The following is a 13,644-nucleotide window of genomic DNA, read 5'->3' on the forward strand; positions in this document are numbered from 1 at the left end:
AGTTCAGTTCTAAAGAACTAGGCATGGAACTGACTCTCCATTTCTTGCCAAGTATGAACATAATTTTCTAGCAAGTTAATAAACCATGTAAATGCCACTTTCGACAGAGAATGAGGAAAGAGTTTTAATTTTAAATTGTCATCATAGCCAGGTTCTCCACACTGGAGTATGAACCTGCTTACATGCTCTATGGTTGATTGTCTCTCTTCCCTTGTAAATAGAGTAAACTCAGGAATCCTATAATTTCTTGGAATGGGGGTCGTTTCTACCCATGGAGGGTAAGGACTCCTAAACATTGGCCTATCTGGCCTTCTTAAGCCCAGGCTAGACATTTCCTGTATGATGTTCATTATTTGCTGCCTATTATTAGTCTGAGGGTCTAAGTATTGTTGTTGTTGTCCTCCTCCTTGGACTTCAGGTTGGAAGTAAGGAAAAGGGGGACCAGGCCCTCTAAGCCTTGGATGCATCATGTTAGGTTCATAATATGGTTGTTGCATGGCATGGTCTCATATATTCTGGGGCCTTACTTAATTAATTGGCCTATTTCTTTGTTCTTCCATAGCTTGATAACCTGCTACAGCCCATCAAATGCTTGAGTAACATACATTTGTGGCCTTGATTGCCCCCCAGGTCTCACTCCCCTATTATTTAAGTTGTGATTAAACATTGAGTTTGTAGGGTATTCCCTCTCAAACATAGGATTTATGGTCATTCCCTCTTCATATCTTTCTTGAAGTGTGGGAGGTCTATAAAATGACACATATTCATTTACATTTTCATGTTGTTGAGGAGCTACAAGAGGTATGAATTGTGCTTTATTTACTCGAGTCTCATCCCCAACCCTTCTTGATTGGCTGGGCTTGATGTTAGCCTTCTCAAACAAAGCCAACAAGTCATCTATCATCACTTGGTTCTCATATGTAGACATAGAACCAATTGTTTGCTGAGTATGCAGCAGAAGAGCCCTTCTTGGATCAATAGGAAGACAACTAGACTGGCTAGTTTTGGCCACATTTTGGCCATTTCCTTGGCCTATTTCCTGTCTATCCACTGAATGGGCATCACCTAAGTTGTCCTGCACTCCTTCAAGTCCGCCATCCAACTCTTCTCCATCTTCAACTCTTTTCTCAGGGTCTTCAAAGACTTCGTGATGTTTCTTCCTAGCCATCACTCCAAATTAGACAGGTCCCACTGGGCGTGCCAAAATATGTTAGCAAAAATCTAGTTTGGATCAAATCGACAAAGGTGATTCAATAAAGAAACCACAATTTCACAAAAAACAATAAATCAAGTGACTATGGTTGGTGTTCTATGCCTTGACAGATTCAAAGACTTCTTTGGAGGTTGTAATGCGAAGAAACAAATGGAAATAAACTGAAAATTGATTAAAGAACAAGTAAACTTGCCACTTAATTACAAGAATTAAATTACAAATTCAATGTGCATAACAATCGACAGAGGAAGAGCTTGGCCACAAAGGCTGAATTATAAACAAACTACTCCCAAACAAAAAGCTACTACTAATTAATTTAAGTTACTTCTAATTCCACATGGGTTGTGAATTTGGTCGAAGATCCCTCTTTACTTCGAATTTCCAACCTTTATACTGCTGGCCCTGCCACTTCTCTGCTGCCACGTGTCCCATTATGGAGCTAGTTACCTCCACTTCCTGCACAATTGCCCATGATCTCCATAACCGTTGATAACTGCTTCTCTGTTGTAGCATTCTTTTTATCTTGCAAGCTAGCCACATACCCAGCGTCATTTGCATGCCTAACTTCATGGCTTGGCACTTGGGCCACATTTGGCCACATCTTACTGCACTCTCAGATGAATCGATAGGAAAAACTGCACCTGCCACATCTACTCCTTTGACTGTGTCGCTGCTCTACATTTTGGGACTCATATTCCATTATGAACTCGTGGTCTTCACCCCTAGTATCCACTGGGTCAACTCTCTGCATTTGTTATTCTTAATCAACAGAGAATATAAATTTTAGTGTCAACACTAGTGCCCAAGTGTCAGTGACAATTTGACAGACATAAGCATTGGGATTTCAAGGCAACAAAACCAAAGTAGCCAATAAAACCCCCCTATGTTGATAATTTATGTTCTTATTAACGGAACTTTATATAGAAAATCAAGTGGATATTACTAACATCAAAATTTAATGGGTAAATTGCTTTGTTAGTCTCTACACTTTGTTTGTTGTGTCATTTTGGTCCCTATAATTATAATTAGCTCAATTTTGACCTTTAGTTTTAAATTTTGTGTCAATTTAATCCAATTGAAAATGTTGATTAGGGTTTTTGAAAGAAAATGGTCACCATGTTGGTTGAAATTAACTCACTAAGTTGAACAAGTCTACAATTTTAGATAAAAAAACATAACACGTTCCGTTGAAGTAATGCTAGGGATCATATAAAAAAATCATGAAAAAGATCATGAAAGATTCTCCACCTTTAGATTATACATACAATAAAACACTACACTCTAATCAAAGGATGAAAAATCTTCATGATGCATTTCATTATATTTTTTTCATGATCCCTATCATTTTTTGTTCTATTTATATGTGCATTTTTCGTCAAAAAAATTAACAATCATAAATAATGGGAGTAAGAGAAAATTACACTGGTGGTTCCTTCATTTTGCCCCTTGTGTCATTATGGTCCCTACTTTTTCAATTGGCTCAATTTTGACCATTAATTTTAGATTTTGTTAATTTAGTCCAATTGATAAAGTCGTTAGTATTTTTGACCAAAAAAAAAATCACTAAATTGGTTGAAGTTAACTCATTGAATTGAGTAAGTTTACAATTTTGCACTTGAAAATATAACGGTAAATTACACTTTGCACCAAATCCCACTTTGGTCCCTATACAAGTGTCAATGTCCTCCCTTTTTACTCTACTGTTTAAGTTTTTAACAAAATCCAGTCATGTGATAAGCATATCACTATAAAGTAAAGGGTAAAAAAGGAAAACCATGTCAATTTCTCACAAATGCACGCTTTGTCCTACGTGATAAACATGTGAGAGTTATGTGTGTGTGTGTGTGTGTGTGTGTGTGTGTGTGTTAATATGCTGAAAATTGGAACGAAATTGTAAGAAAATAGAGCTTTTGAAATAGAAAACAATAGTAAAGAACTCGAAAAGAAAGGAAGAGGAATAGACTGAAGATTGTGTTACTGTGGAAAACAAAGCTTCGTAATTCTAATTTGTTTAAAATCCTAGTTTATTTATTTAAGTGTTCACAATCTGCGTTTTATTTTAGCCTAATACAATTATAATTTGATGTTATTTTTTAGATGAAATGTGTATAAGCGGAAAATGGGGGTGATTTTTCTCCTTTGCCCTCATTTCACTTCTATGCATATTTTTCATTAAAAAAAAATGCTAAGAGTTGTTATCAATTGGAGTAAATTGAAACAAAGTCATAAATTCAGGGTCAAAATTGAGCCAATTGAAATTATAGGGACCAAAATGACACAAAATTCAAAGTACGGGGACTATTGTCGTAATTTGCCTATATAACAAAATCGTAAATTAAGGGTCACAATCGAGTCAAGTGAAATTATAGGAAACAATATGACTCGAGTAAAAATATAGACATCTAGTGTAATTTGCCCAAATTTGATTTTGACTAGTTGATTGTGAGAAAGTCTTTTAGGGTTATTACACTTTTCACTCTTACAGTTTGACTCAAAATTCATTTTGATTTCTATTGTTTCCTTTGAACAATTTGGTCTCTACACTTTAACTTGAGCTTCAATTTGGTTCTTCCATTCAAATTGGAGACTAAAATTTATGGTTTGGGGATACTAGTCAATTTTCTGAGTGTACACATAGTAAAAATTAATAAAAATTTGGACGAAATGACCAAAATTGAACATAAAATAGATGACCAAATTATTTAAGAGAAATTTTCATTTTACCTTCCAAACTGATGATCAATTACACCCCCAGACTTCGAATAATTTCAATTTTACCCTCAAAGTTTTTGAAATCGTATCAATTTGTCCCATACCGTCACATTTAAACAGAAAATGTTTTAAAAAAATTACATTTTGGCCCTAAATTTCAAATTATAGATGCAAACTCACCCTTTCTTCTCCTCTCTCATCATTCTCTGAATTACCCAAATCCCTCTGCCGCTATCCTCCCTCATCCACTGTTATCTTCCCCACCACCACCACCACCACTACTAAGAAGCTCTTTCCTCTCACTATACACATGAAATTGTCTACATCATCATCAAGAATGGCGGCGGCACCATGAAGTCCTTATTCCTTCAAGCCTCTGTAATCTCTGACCTCATCTGCCTCTCTTGCGTCGGCATCTACATTATCTTTGTCTGTGGCGGCAGCCCCGAGATCAACCAATGGTTGAATCGACTCGGCATCCAACCCAAATTCCTGAACGACCTCTAACTCACCAACACTTGCACAATCATATCACTCCATGATCCTAATTTGACAATAGGGTTTATTATAATTTCAAAAATTGAAGTTTTAAAGCCAACAAATCTCGAGTATGCCAAGCAAATTGAACCACAACCAATGAATTGAAGATTGTGAACCCATCTTTTCATGGTTTACAATAGCTGAAAAACAATTTTTGAATTACGTTTGAAACAAGAGGGATTTGAGTTTTCTGGGGGTGATTTTGGTTGTTTGAACTTGAGTTCGCTTAAGCGGTGTTTTGGTCGCTCGAGCTATCTTTTCTACAGAGATAAACTTTTGGGAGTTTGATTTCTTCACTGAAGCCTACGTTTGGTTGCTTAAGTGATATGTTGTTTCTGACGCTCGAGCGCAGGTTTCATCGCTCGAGCAGTCTGTTTGTATAAAGCTGCAAGAAAAGTCAATTTTTACTCACTTTTTGGATTCCTCTTTCTCTACAAAATATCTCAGCTCTTTTGCTCTCACGTCTCTCTAAAACCTTCCCCATAAATCTTTCGATCTCTCACAATCCATGGATTTCTTGATATCCTTGCTTTGGGATTTAAGGTTGGGCTTGAGGAGAGGATCGTTTTAATCGAAAAAGTTTGACTTTTCGTCTCCGTCGATTTTTGGGATTTATTTATCTTTTCTTCTACTTTTGAGATAAGGATTTCTTTAATGATTTTCATGTTATTTAGCTTTGTTATGTGCTATTTGATTAAAGTAACATTTTGAGGGATTTGGATTTAATTATATTATGTTTTGATGTCTAAAGATGGGGTTTCCTTCAAGTATTTTAAAACATGATTTGGGAGTTTGAAATGATGAATGGTATTGGTAATTGATGAGTTGGTTTTAAAAAGAATGAGAAACCCCAAGTCTTTTTATGAAAACCCTTGATTGGTGTTCAAGGAGGAAAAGTGAATTGTTTGTTATGGAATCATGGTTTTGAACCATATGGAAATTAATGAGATTTCTTTGGAAGAATGTTGAGACAAAACTATATTTGTCGTGAAAATGATGTAGGAATGGTTGGTTTTACTCTTTAGTGATATATTGTCCATTTTGAAATATGTTGAATAGAGATACATGTTTTGACTATCGGTAATGGATAGCATTGTGTAGACACCTCATTTTAACCGGCCCTAACACTTGGGCGCCTTCTTTTGATTACCCGATGATGAAAACAAGAATATGTTTCTCACATAATTCTCGGAAAGAAATATGGAATTTGTGCTTCATTCCCAACCTAAGCCTGTTTTGTCCAAGTGCTTAAGTTCCGTTCAAAACTCTCTTTTGAAACCTTCTTTCCGCACTTTGTTCCGAATATTTTCATAGTATTCTGAGGCTCACTTTTAAACTTCAAAATGAAACTTTTTCTGAGGAAATTGAGCAACGAACAGTATGGAAATAGGAGGAAATAATGAAAATTTCATAGAAAAATCTTGTTTCATGCAAAATAGTCAGCCACAGCCAATGTTTTCGGTCGGCTGGCCGGCCAGCCAAGACAAGGTTTTGGCTAGCCAGCCAAGGTTTTTTGGCCAACCGACCAATTTTTCCAAGAGCAGGCTAGTTTCGGCAGAATTCCTGTTGAATGCGTGTGGGTCACACCATTTCAGATCTTTTGTTAATATATTCATACACGAGGTACACACTCACCCCCTCCATTATCTTCCATTGGCCTCCATTGTCAAAAGAGGGATTGTCTTCTTCCCAAAAGAGGGTATCCATTTTCAACCACCCTTATCATCCAATCAACCTTGTCTCCCACCTCCTTGATTGAGCCTACCATCATTGTCTATATGGAGAGATAGAGAGGATCAGAACGGGAAAGGATGGAAAAAGAAGAGAGGAGAACTAGAGAGCAAAAGAGAAAAGTTTTTGTTTTAAGCCAAAACACTTCCATTTTTCCATTCACTGATATACCACATTTTCCTACATCAAAACCATCCGATAAATTTTGTTATGGCCAAATTTCGAGATTCTTGATCAAAAGAGAGTGAGTGTTGTCAAAAGAGAGAAAAACAGAGAGTTGTAACTCCCCCTACACTGTTAAATAGCCTAAAAACACCATTCAAACAAGAATTTTGAATTTTCAAATTGAGAATTGAAAACACACTTCCTAAACTTGAGGGTAATCAAAAGGAAGTTTAGAAATCAAATCCATCATTAGAAGGTAAATTTTGCACACTTTTCATTTTTTTTTTTTTTTTACTTCCTTGCATTTTCTTTCTTCTATTGCTTTTCTTGTTTTGATTTCATATTATAAACTTGTTTTAAGCTAACTGGAAGTGGTTAGTTAAGCCACTTTTATATTTTCTATTTCGTCTTTTCTAGTGTTTGAACAAAACAAAGTTTTCGATCTAGCCTGATTCAAAAAGTTAGCCGGCTAGCTCATCTTTTGGTCGGCTAGCTTCTTTCTCCTAGACAAAACCAAGCAGCTTCCCGGATGTCAAGTAGAACAATCTCTGATGATCTCCGAGGCCCCCTGGAGGTTCTGTTTTTTTGCTTATTTATTTTAGTTTTAGAAACACTTATGAGGATTTAATTTTGTTGTAATATTTTTATTCCTCTCCTCCTTTATTCGGATTTGTAATATTCAAAGTGATATAATAATTCCGCACTCCCACTTCTTTATATCTCGTCCTTTTATTTTCTTTCCCTATTTGTACATATGTAGTACATCATGCTGCTCATCATGCCCATGCTTTGCATCCATGTTTTATGCCTTAAGATTTGACTAAATTTGCATTTGTGGGTTTAATCGTTTATTATGTGATTTTTTGCACTACCTCATGTCTTGAGACGATTCACATGCCATATAATATAAGCCAAATCTTTAGTTGAATTTCATGAGTGAATTACATTAGGATCTTGTATATAGGATCTTGCATTTGTTTACTAACTTTATTTTTTGTACTTGTTTGCGGGACGTCGGTAAATATGTAAGTTTTTGTGCTTTAGCATCCTGCTTGTGTGTATTTTTCTGCTATGTTTAGCATTTTACCATGTGGTTGTATGCTTATTTAATATAACTCTATGCATGTAGTGGGTGAAGATTGTGCTATTTAATTTGGGATAAATTTTATTTTCATGATTGCATTATTCAAAACATTTTCAAGATAATGAAATCAAGCTGTTCCAAAATAGACAACACAGTCTATATCTGTTTGCTTCACATAGTAAATTTTAGGATTTACTAAATAATTGGAATATGAACATGCGGGCGCCAGATAATGTTGATGTACATGCGAGTAAGCTAAATAACAGGTCTGAGGATAATCAGGATAAATATTGTATTCGGCTTCGTCTTGGACAATCCCAAAGCCGAATAAACTAATCGGCCGCAAAACCAGTTAAATAACAGTCGAATAAATAAACGTGCAATAGATTAAGAGTGGGCTGGACCCTGGGGCCCAAAAGAAGATATAAATAGAGGAACATCAGCTAAAGAAAGGTATGTGACAAAAAACCTAAGAAACTTAAGACATAAGTAAACGAGAGACATACACTAACTTGTCCGTCGGAGTGCTAATTCTGGCATCTCCGACCGGAGTGTTTATCCCTTTTTTCAGGTGACATTCAAAGGATCAGGAGTGTCCTTCAGGATCCAAGAGTATTTCCGGATCACATCACCACAATTGGCGCCGTCTGTGGGAATACTCAAGTACATCCATGGCGAGCGTAACGGAAGATTCTCCGATAGTCGCTGACGAAACTACACCAAGAGATGACCTCACTCCAAGAAACATGATGGGACCGGAGAATATCGCCGTGCGACGTGCCTTGAACTTTGACTCAGTAGCTCAGACCTCACCCTCAACTTCTATGGATGAGACAATGCAGACGATTATGGATCAGGCAAAGCAAAGTGAACAGCGGCTGGAGAACATGATGGCTGAGAATGAGCGCCTACGCCAGGATTTGGCTTTGGAGGTAGCGAAGTCCCAACAAGCCGCATGCGAAGACCGGGCTCGACCTTCGGGAAAGAAGGATGGTCACCAACGTCGACTTCAGAAATGCAGTAATGATAGTGATTCAAACTTGCCATCCCCGAAGCCTAGAAAGAAAGGGCGCGCTGATGTATCCAACTTGTCTGAAGGAAGTCCATATGTACGGCATAGACGAAGGAAAGGTGATGATTCAGATGAGGAAGATAAACACGACCCACTCGTGCGACGAATTGCCAGGGCTGTGCTACCCAAGAAGTTCAACGTACTGTCGTTCACCCTCTATGACGGAAAATCAGACCCAACTAATCACATTCGTCATTACAAGCAAGCGATGACCCTCCATGTAGACGACGAAGCCCTTATGTGTCGGATATTTCCAAGCAGTTTGGGACCACTGGCCATGAGGTGGTACTATAAATTGGAGCCAGCATCAATTAAGAGCTTCCACTAACTCCAAAAGTCATTTAGGGTGAGATTCATCACTAATGAGGTCCAGCTGAAGCAAGCCGACTCTCTCTAGGCCATGCAAATTAAATCGGAAGAAACTCTTTGTGAATTCTCAGCCCGCTATTGGGACTTTAATCTGGTCGATGATGCTTGCAATGATTCCATGGCCATCACCACCTTTAAGATGGGATTGCATCTTGATAGCCCTATCCGTAATTCATTGACCAGGCGTCCCTTAAAAATCGTCTGGGCATTAATGAAGAAGGTTAAAGAATACTGCAAAGTGGAAGACGATGCCCTTCGAGTCAAAGCCGGACGTAAAGCCGTTGAGATGGCCACATCGGGAGTTGTTCAGCCGATTAGCGTCGTGCCTCCAAGAAGCCTTGAGAGGCGAAATCGACCCAAACGAGACAAAAGGCATGATTCGCGCCGATCAACCGGCCAATATTCACAACGAGCCAGTGAACAATACCAAGTGGATAACAGGCACACAAGGCGTTCAGGCAAGAAATACACGGAGTTGACAGAGCCGATCAATAAGATTCTGTTAAAAGTACAACACCTTTTGTACTTCAAGTGGCCGTCCAAGATGACGGGACCTCCCAATGTGAGAAGATAGGACAAACGGTGTGAGTATCATAGAGACCATGGTCACAAGACCGATAGTTGTTATTCATTAAAAGATCACCTTGAAGAGTTGGTGCAAGACGGTCGTCTTACACAATACGTTCGAAAGAATAATTCAACAAATACTGTAGCCCTACGACTGAAGTCGCCTCCTCTTGGTGTAATTCATATGATATATAGCTTGCCGGCGCCACCCAAGGTGCTCACAATCCAGTTGCCGTCTAGCACCCATAGCCCTTTGACACCGGCAAAACGGCCACACGACACCGGAAGGATCAACCTCGATGACAGTGATTTAGTTGGAGTGACCCACCTTCACACTGATCTCCTTGTCATCGAGTTGCATGTAAATAGATTCACCATTGATCGTGTTCTCGTTGACCAGGGTAGCACTTCGGAGATAATGTATCATAAAACCTTTGTCAAACTTGGTTTCACCGATTCGGACCTGTCTCCGGTTGATTACCCTTTATTCGGCTTCAATGCTAACCCAGAGTATCCTTTGGGAAGGATCACACTGCCAGTACGGACCGGCACCAGATCAGTAGACGTAGAATTTATGGTGGTCAAGCTCCCTTTGTCGTGTAATCTGATCATGGGAAGAACTTGGTTACATACAATGTAAGCCGTGCCAAGCATCTACCACCAACTACTCTGTTTTTTGACTGAATACGGTATTGAACAAATTCACGGCTCTTAGAAATTGGTACAGGCATGCTATCTTCTAGCTACAAAAAGACCAAGGGAACTGGACGTGCATTCAATTGAGGTACCGGATAGGGAGAGTCTCGAAGACATTGGGACGATCCCAAGTGAAAAAGCAATTGAAGCCCTACATCGGGTCGAAATTGACGGAAATCCTGACAAGTTCTTCATGATCGGCACTTCTTTGGATTACGTCGAAAGGCATGAATTTGTAGTCTTTTTACTTAGCAATGTTGATGTGTTTGCATGGTCCCTATACGAGATGCCAAGAGTCGATCCATCAATGGCCCAACGTCGCTTGAACGTTGATCCGAAATGTAAGCCAATTGTTCAAAGAAGCCGGTGGTCAGCCGCGGAGCATACTTCGGCCGTCATTGAAGAGGTAGATAGGTTACTTGACGCCGAGGCGGTTCGTGAAGTAAATTATCCTACATGGTTGTCCAATACTGTGGTCGTAAAGAAGAAGAATGGCTCTTGGCGCGTCTGTATGGATTTTACAAACTTGAACAAAGCTTGCCCCAAGGACTGTTTTCCCCTGCCTAGAATAGACCAACTCGTAGATGCAACGACACATCATCAACGCATGAGCTTCTTGGATGCCTACAGAGGCTATCATCAAATTGCTATACATTCGGAGGATCAAGAAAAAACTGCATTCCTCACCCCAAACGGAACCTATTGCTACAAGGTCATGCCTTTTGGGCTGAAGAATGCAGGGGCAACTTATCAAAGACTAGTGACTTCCATGTTCAAGGAACAACTCGGCCATACCATGGAAGTATACATCAACGATATGGTGGTTAAATCCAAGGAAAAGCACTCCCATCTAGCTGATTTGTCAGAAACATTCGGCATTCTTCGAAAGTACAAGATGAAATCGAAGCCAATCCAAGGCAGATCACGGCAATTATAGAGCTTAGATCCCCTCAGTCAGTCAAAGAGGTTCAGAAGCTAATTGGGATGGCCGCCACGCTCAACAGATTTATTAGTCGTTCCACAGATCATTGCCGACAATTCTTTCATACACTTCGGCAAGGTAAAGCATTTGATTGGACTCTCCCGAGTGCCATGCTGTTTTGGACGGCTTGAAATCTTGCCTCCGATCAGTTCCACTCTTGGCAACACTTGCAGCTGGCGATCCTCTCATTTTGTATCTGGCAGTATCCAACCGGGTGGTCAGCGCCGTATTTCTAAAAGAAGAACTAGGGGAGCAGCGACCAGTTTACTATGTGAGCAAAACTATGGCCGACGTCGAGACACATTACCTTCCATTAGAAAAGCTTATCCTTGCTCTCGTCATGGCTGCAAGAAAACTGATGCACTACTTTCAGGGGCATACCATTGGAGTGCCAACGAAATATCCCCTCCGGTTAGCGCTCCGCAGCATGGAGGCATCTGGGCGCGTCTCGAAATGGGCTCTTGAACTCAGCCAGTATGATATCCAGTTTCTACCTAGAACTTCTATCAATGGGCAAGTGCTTGCCGACTTTGTTGCCGAGTTCACAGGATCCCCGGCCAACTTTAAGTCTGATCAAGTGCAAACTAAGCCCGACTGGAGAATGTATATTGGCGACGTTTGGCAGATGCATTGTAATGGGTCATCCAACTAGCGTGGCAGCGGGGCTAGCGTAGTAATCATGACCCCTGAAGGGGCAATAATCGAACAAGCCGTCAAATTGGGATTCGACGGATCAAACAATGAGGCCGAATATGAAGCACTGTTAACCAGCCTGCGAAATGCACTTCACCTCGGTGCGCGGTGTCTGCTTGTTTTCTATGACTCAAAGCTAGTAATCAATCAGTTGAAAGGGGAATATGCAGCCAAAAATGACCGCATGGCAGCCTATATGAAAATGGCGAATTCTTTGCTCGCGAAATTTGATCACCATGAACTGAATCAAATAACCTGGGATCAGAACACGCATGCAGATGCCCTGGCTTGCCTAGCCTTTGCTATCAACTCAGAAATTAAGCGGACAATTGAAGTAGGGTTTGTCCCCGAGCAGAGCATTGCCTCTTCAGAACCAGTTCACGTCAACGTTATCGAACCAGGTCCAAGTTGGATGGACCCTATCGCCGCATTCCTATCTTCAGAACAGCTCCCGATGGATAAGAAAGAAGCACACAAACTCCGAAACAAAGCCCTCCGATACTATTTGGATCCGCATGAGAAGCACTACAAAAAGTCTCTCTCCGGGTTGTACTTAGAGTGTGTTCACCCGGATAAAGTCGAGGAACTTTTATCTAAAATACGTGAAAGCAGTTGTGGAGCCCATTCGGGCGGACGTTCTCTGGCTCACCGCACCGTATCGCAGGGGTACTATTGGTCGACCATGCGAACCGATGCCGAGTGTTATATCAAGAAATGTGGTCAATGCCAAAAGTTTTCCCCTTCAACTCACCTACCAGCCGAGGAGAAATTTTATCATTAGTCCTTGGTCGTTCGCTTAATGGGGCCTTGATATCATTGGACCGTAACCACGGGCCCTAGGCAACAGGCGATTCCTAATTGTTACGACGGATTATTTCACAAAATGGGTCGAAGCAGAGGCACTAACACATATTCAAGATTTCGACGTTAAGCGTTTTGTATGGAAAAACATCATAACAAGATTCGGCATACCACGAGCACTTGTTTCTGACAACGGTACCCAGTTTGATTGTGGCGTATATCGAGAATTGTGCGACACTAATGGTATGCAACCCTACTTTTCCTTACCGGCTTACCCCCAGAGTAATGGTCAAGTGGAGGCCACCAACAAGGTTATTTTGGATGGCATCAAGAAAAGGCTGGAGAAAGCTAAAGGCAGATGGGTCGAAGAGTTGCCCAGTGTGTTGTGGGCTCATCGCACTACTCTAAGGCGATCCACTGGGGAAACGCCGTTTGCTCTATGCTTCAGAACCCAGGAAATCATCCCCCTAGAGATCGGCCTCCCAACCTTGAAATCGAAAGTTTTTGATATGAGCCGAAATGACATGATGTTGGCCTTAGACTTGACTCTGATTGAAGAACGCCGAGACCGTGCCCTTACATCCATGGCACGGTACCAGCAACAGCTCGCTTAGTAATATAATCAACGTGTTCAGCTGTGCCGTTATACACCAAGAAAATTGGTCCTCAAGAAAGTGCTTCCCGCTGCTACGAATCTGGCTAACGGAAAATTAGGTCCTAACTGGGACAACCCCTATCAGATTGATTCAATCGCAGGGATAGGGGCATATCGGCTCAAAGACATGTATGGAAGAAGCTTGCCACGCCCGTGGAATTCCACACACTTGTGCAAATTTTATCATTAACTTGTATGGCATAACAGCTTGTTTTGATTTTACGCCGTGTATATCTTTCTTTTTTCAATATAATGTCCTCTTGCTCAGTGAGTTCTGGTTGTGTGAAAAAGCCTGTGAATTTGGAGCGCCCTTCATGAATGACACACTTGGGCCGAATAAGCCTCCGAATTCGGAGCGCCCTTT

The 13,644-nt window shown here is 40.4% G+C and overlaps 1 protein-coding gene across 1 annotated transcript; it reads left to right on the plus strand.

The window, feature by feature from the left end:
• The first annotated feature begins 11,810 nt into the window (after nt 1-11,810).
• LOC145791609 (uncharacterized) lies at nt 11,811-12,605 on the plus strand. The gene has a single exon (XM_082871985.1). It carries the CDS (start codon nt 11,811-11,813, stop codon nt 12,603-12,605), a length of 795 nt encoding a protein of 264 aa, XP_082728111.1.
• Nucleotides 12,606-13,644: the final 1,039 nt, after the last annotated feature.

The sequence above is a fragment of the Camellia sinensis genome, chromosome 5 (genome assembly GCF_055761805.1).
Source record: "Camellia sinensis isolate YWXY chromosome 5, ASM5576180v1, whole genome shotgun sequence".
NCBI lineage: Eukaryota > Viridiplantae > Streptophyta > Magnoliopsida > Ericales > Theaceae > Camellia > Camellia sinensis.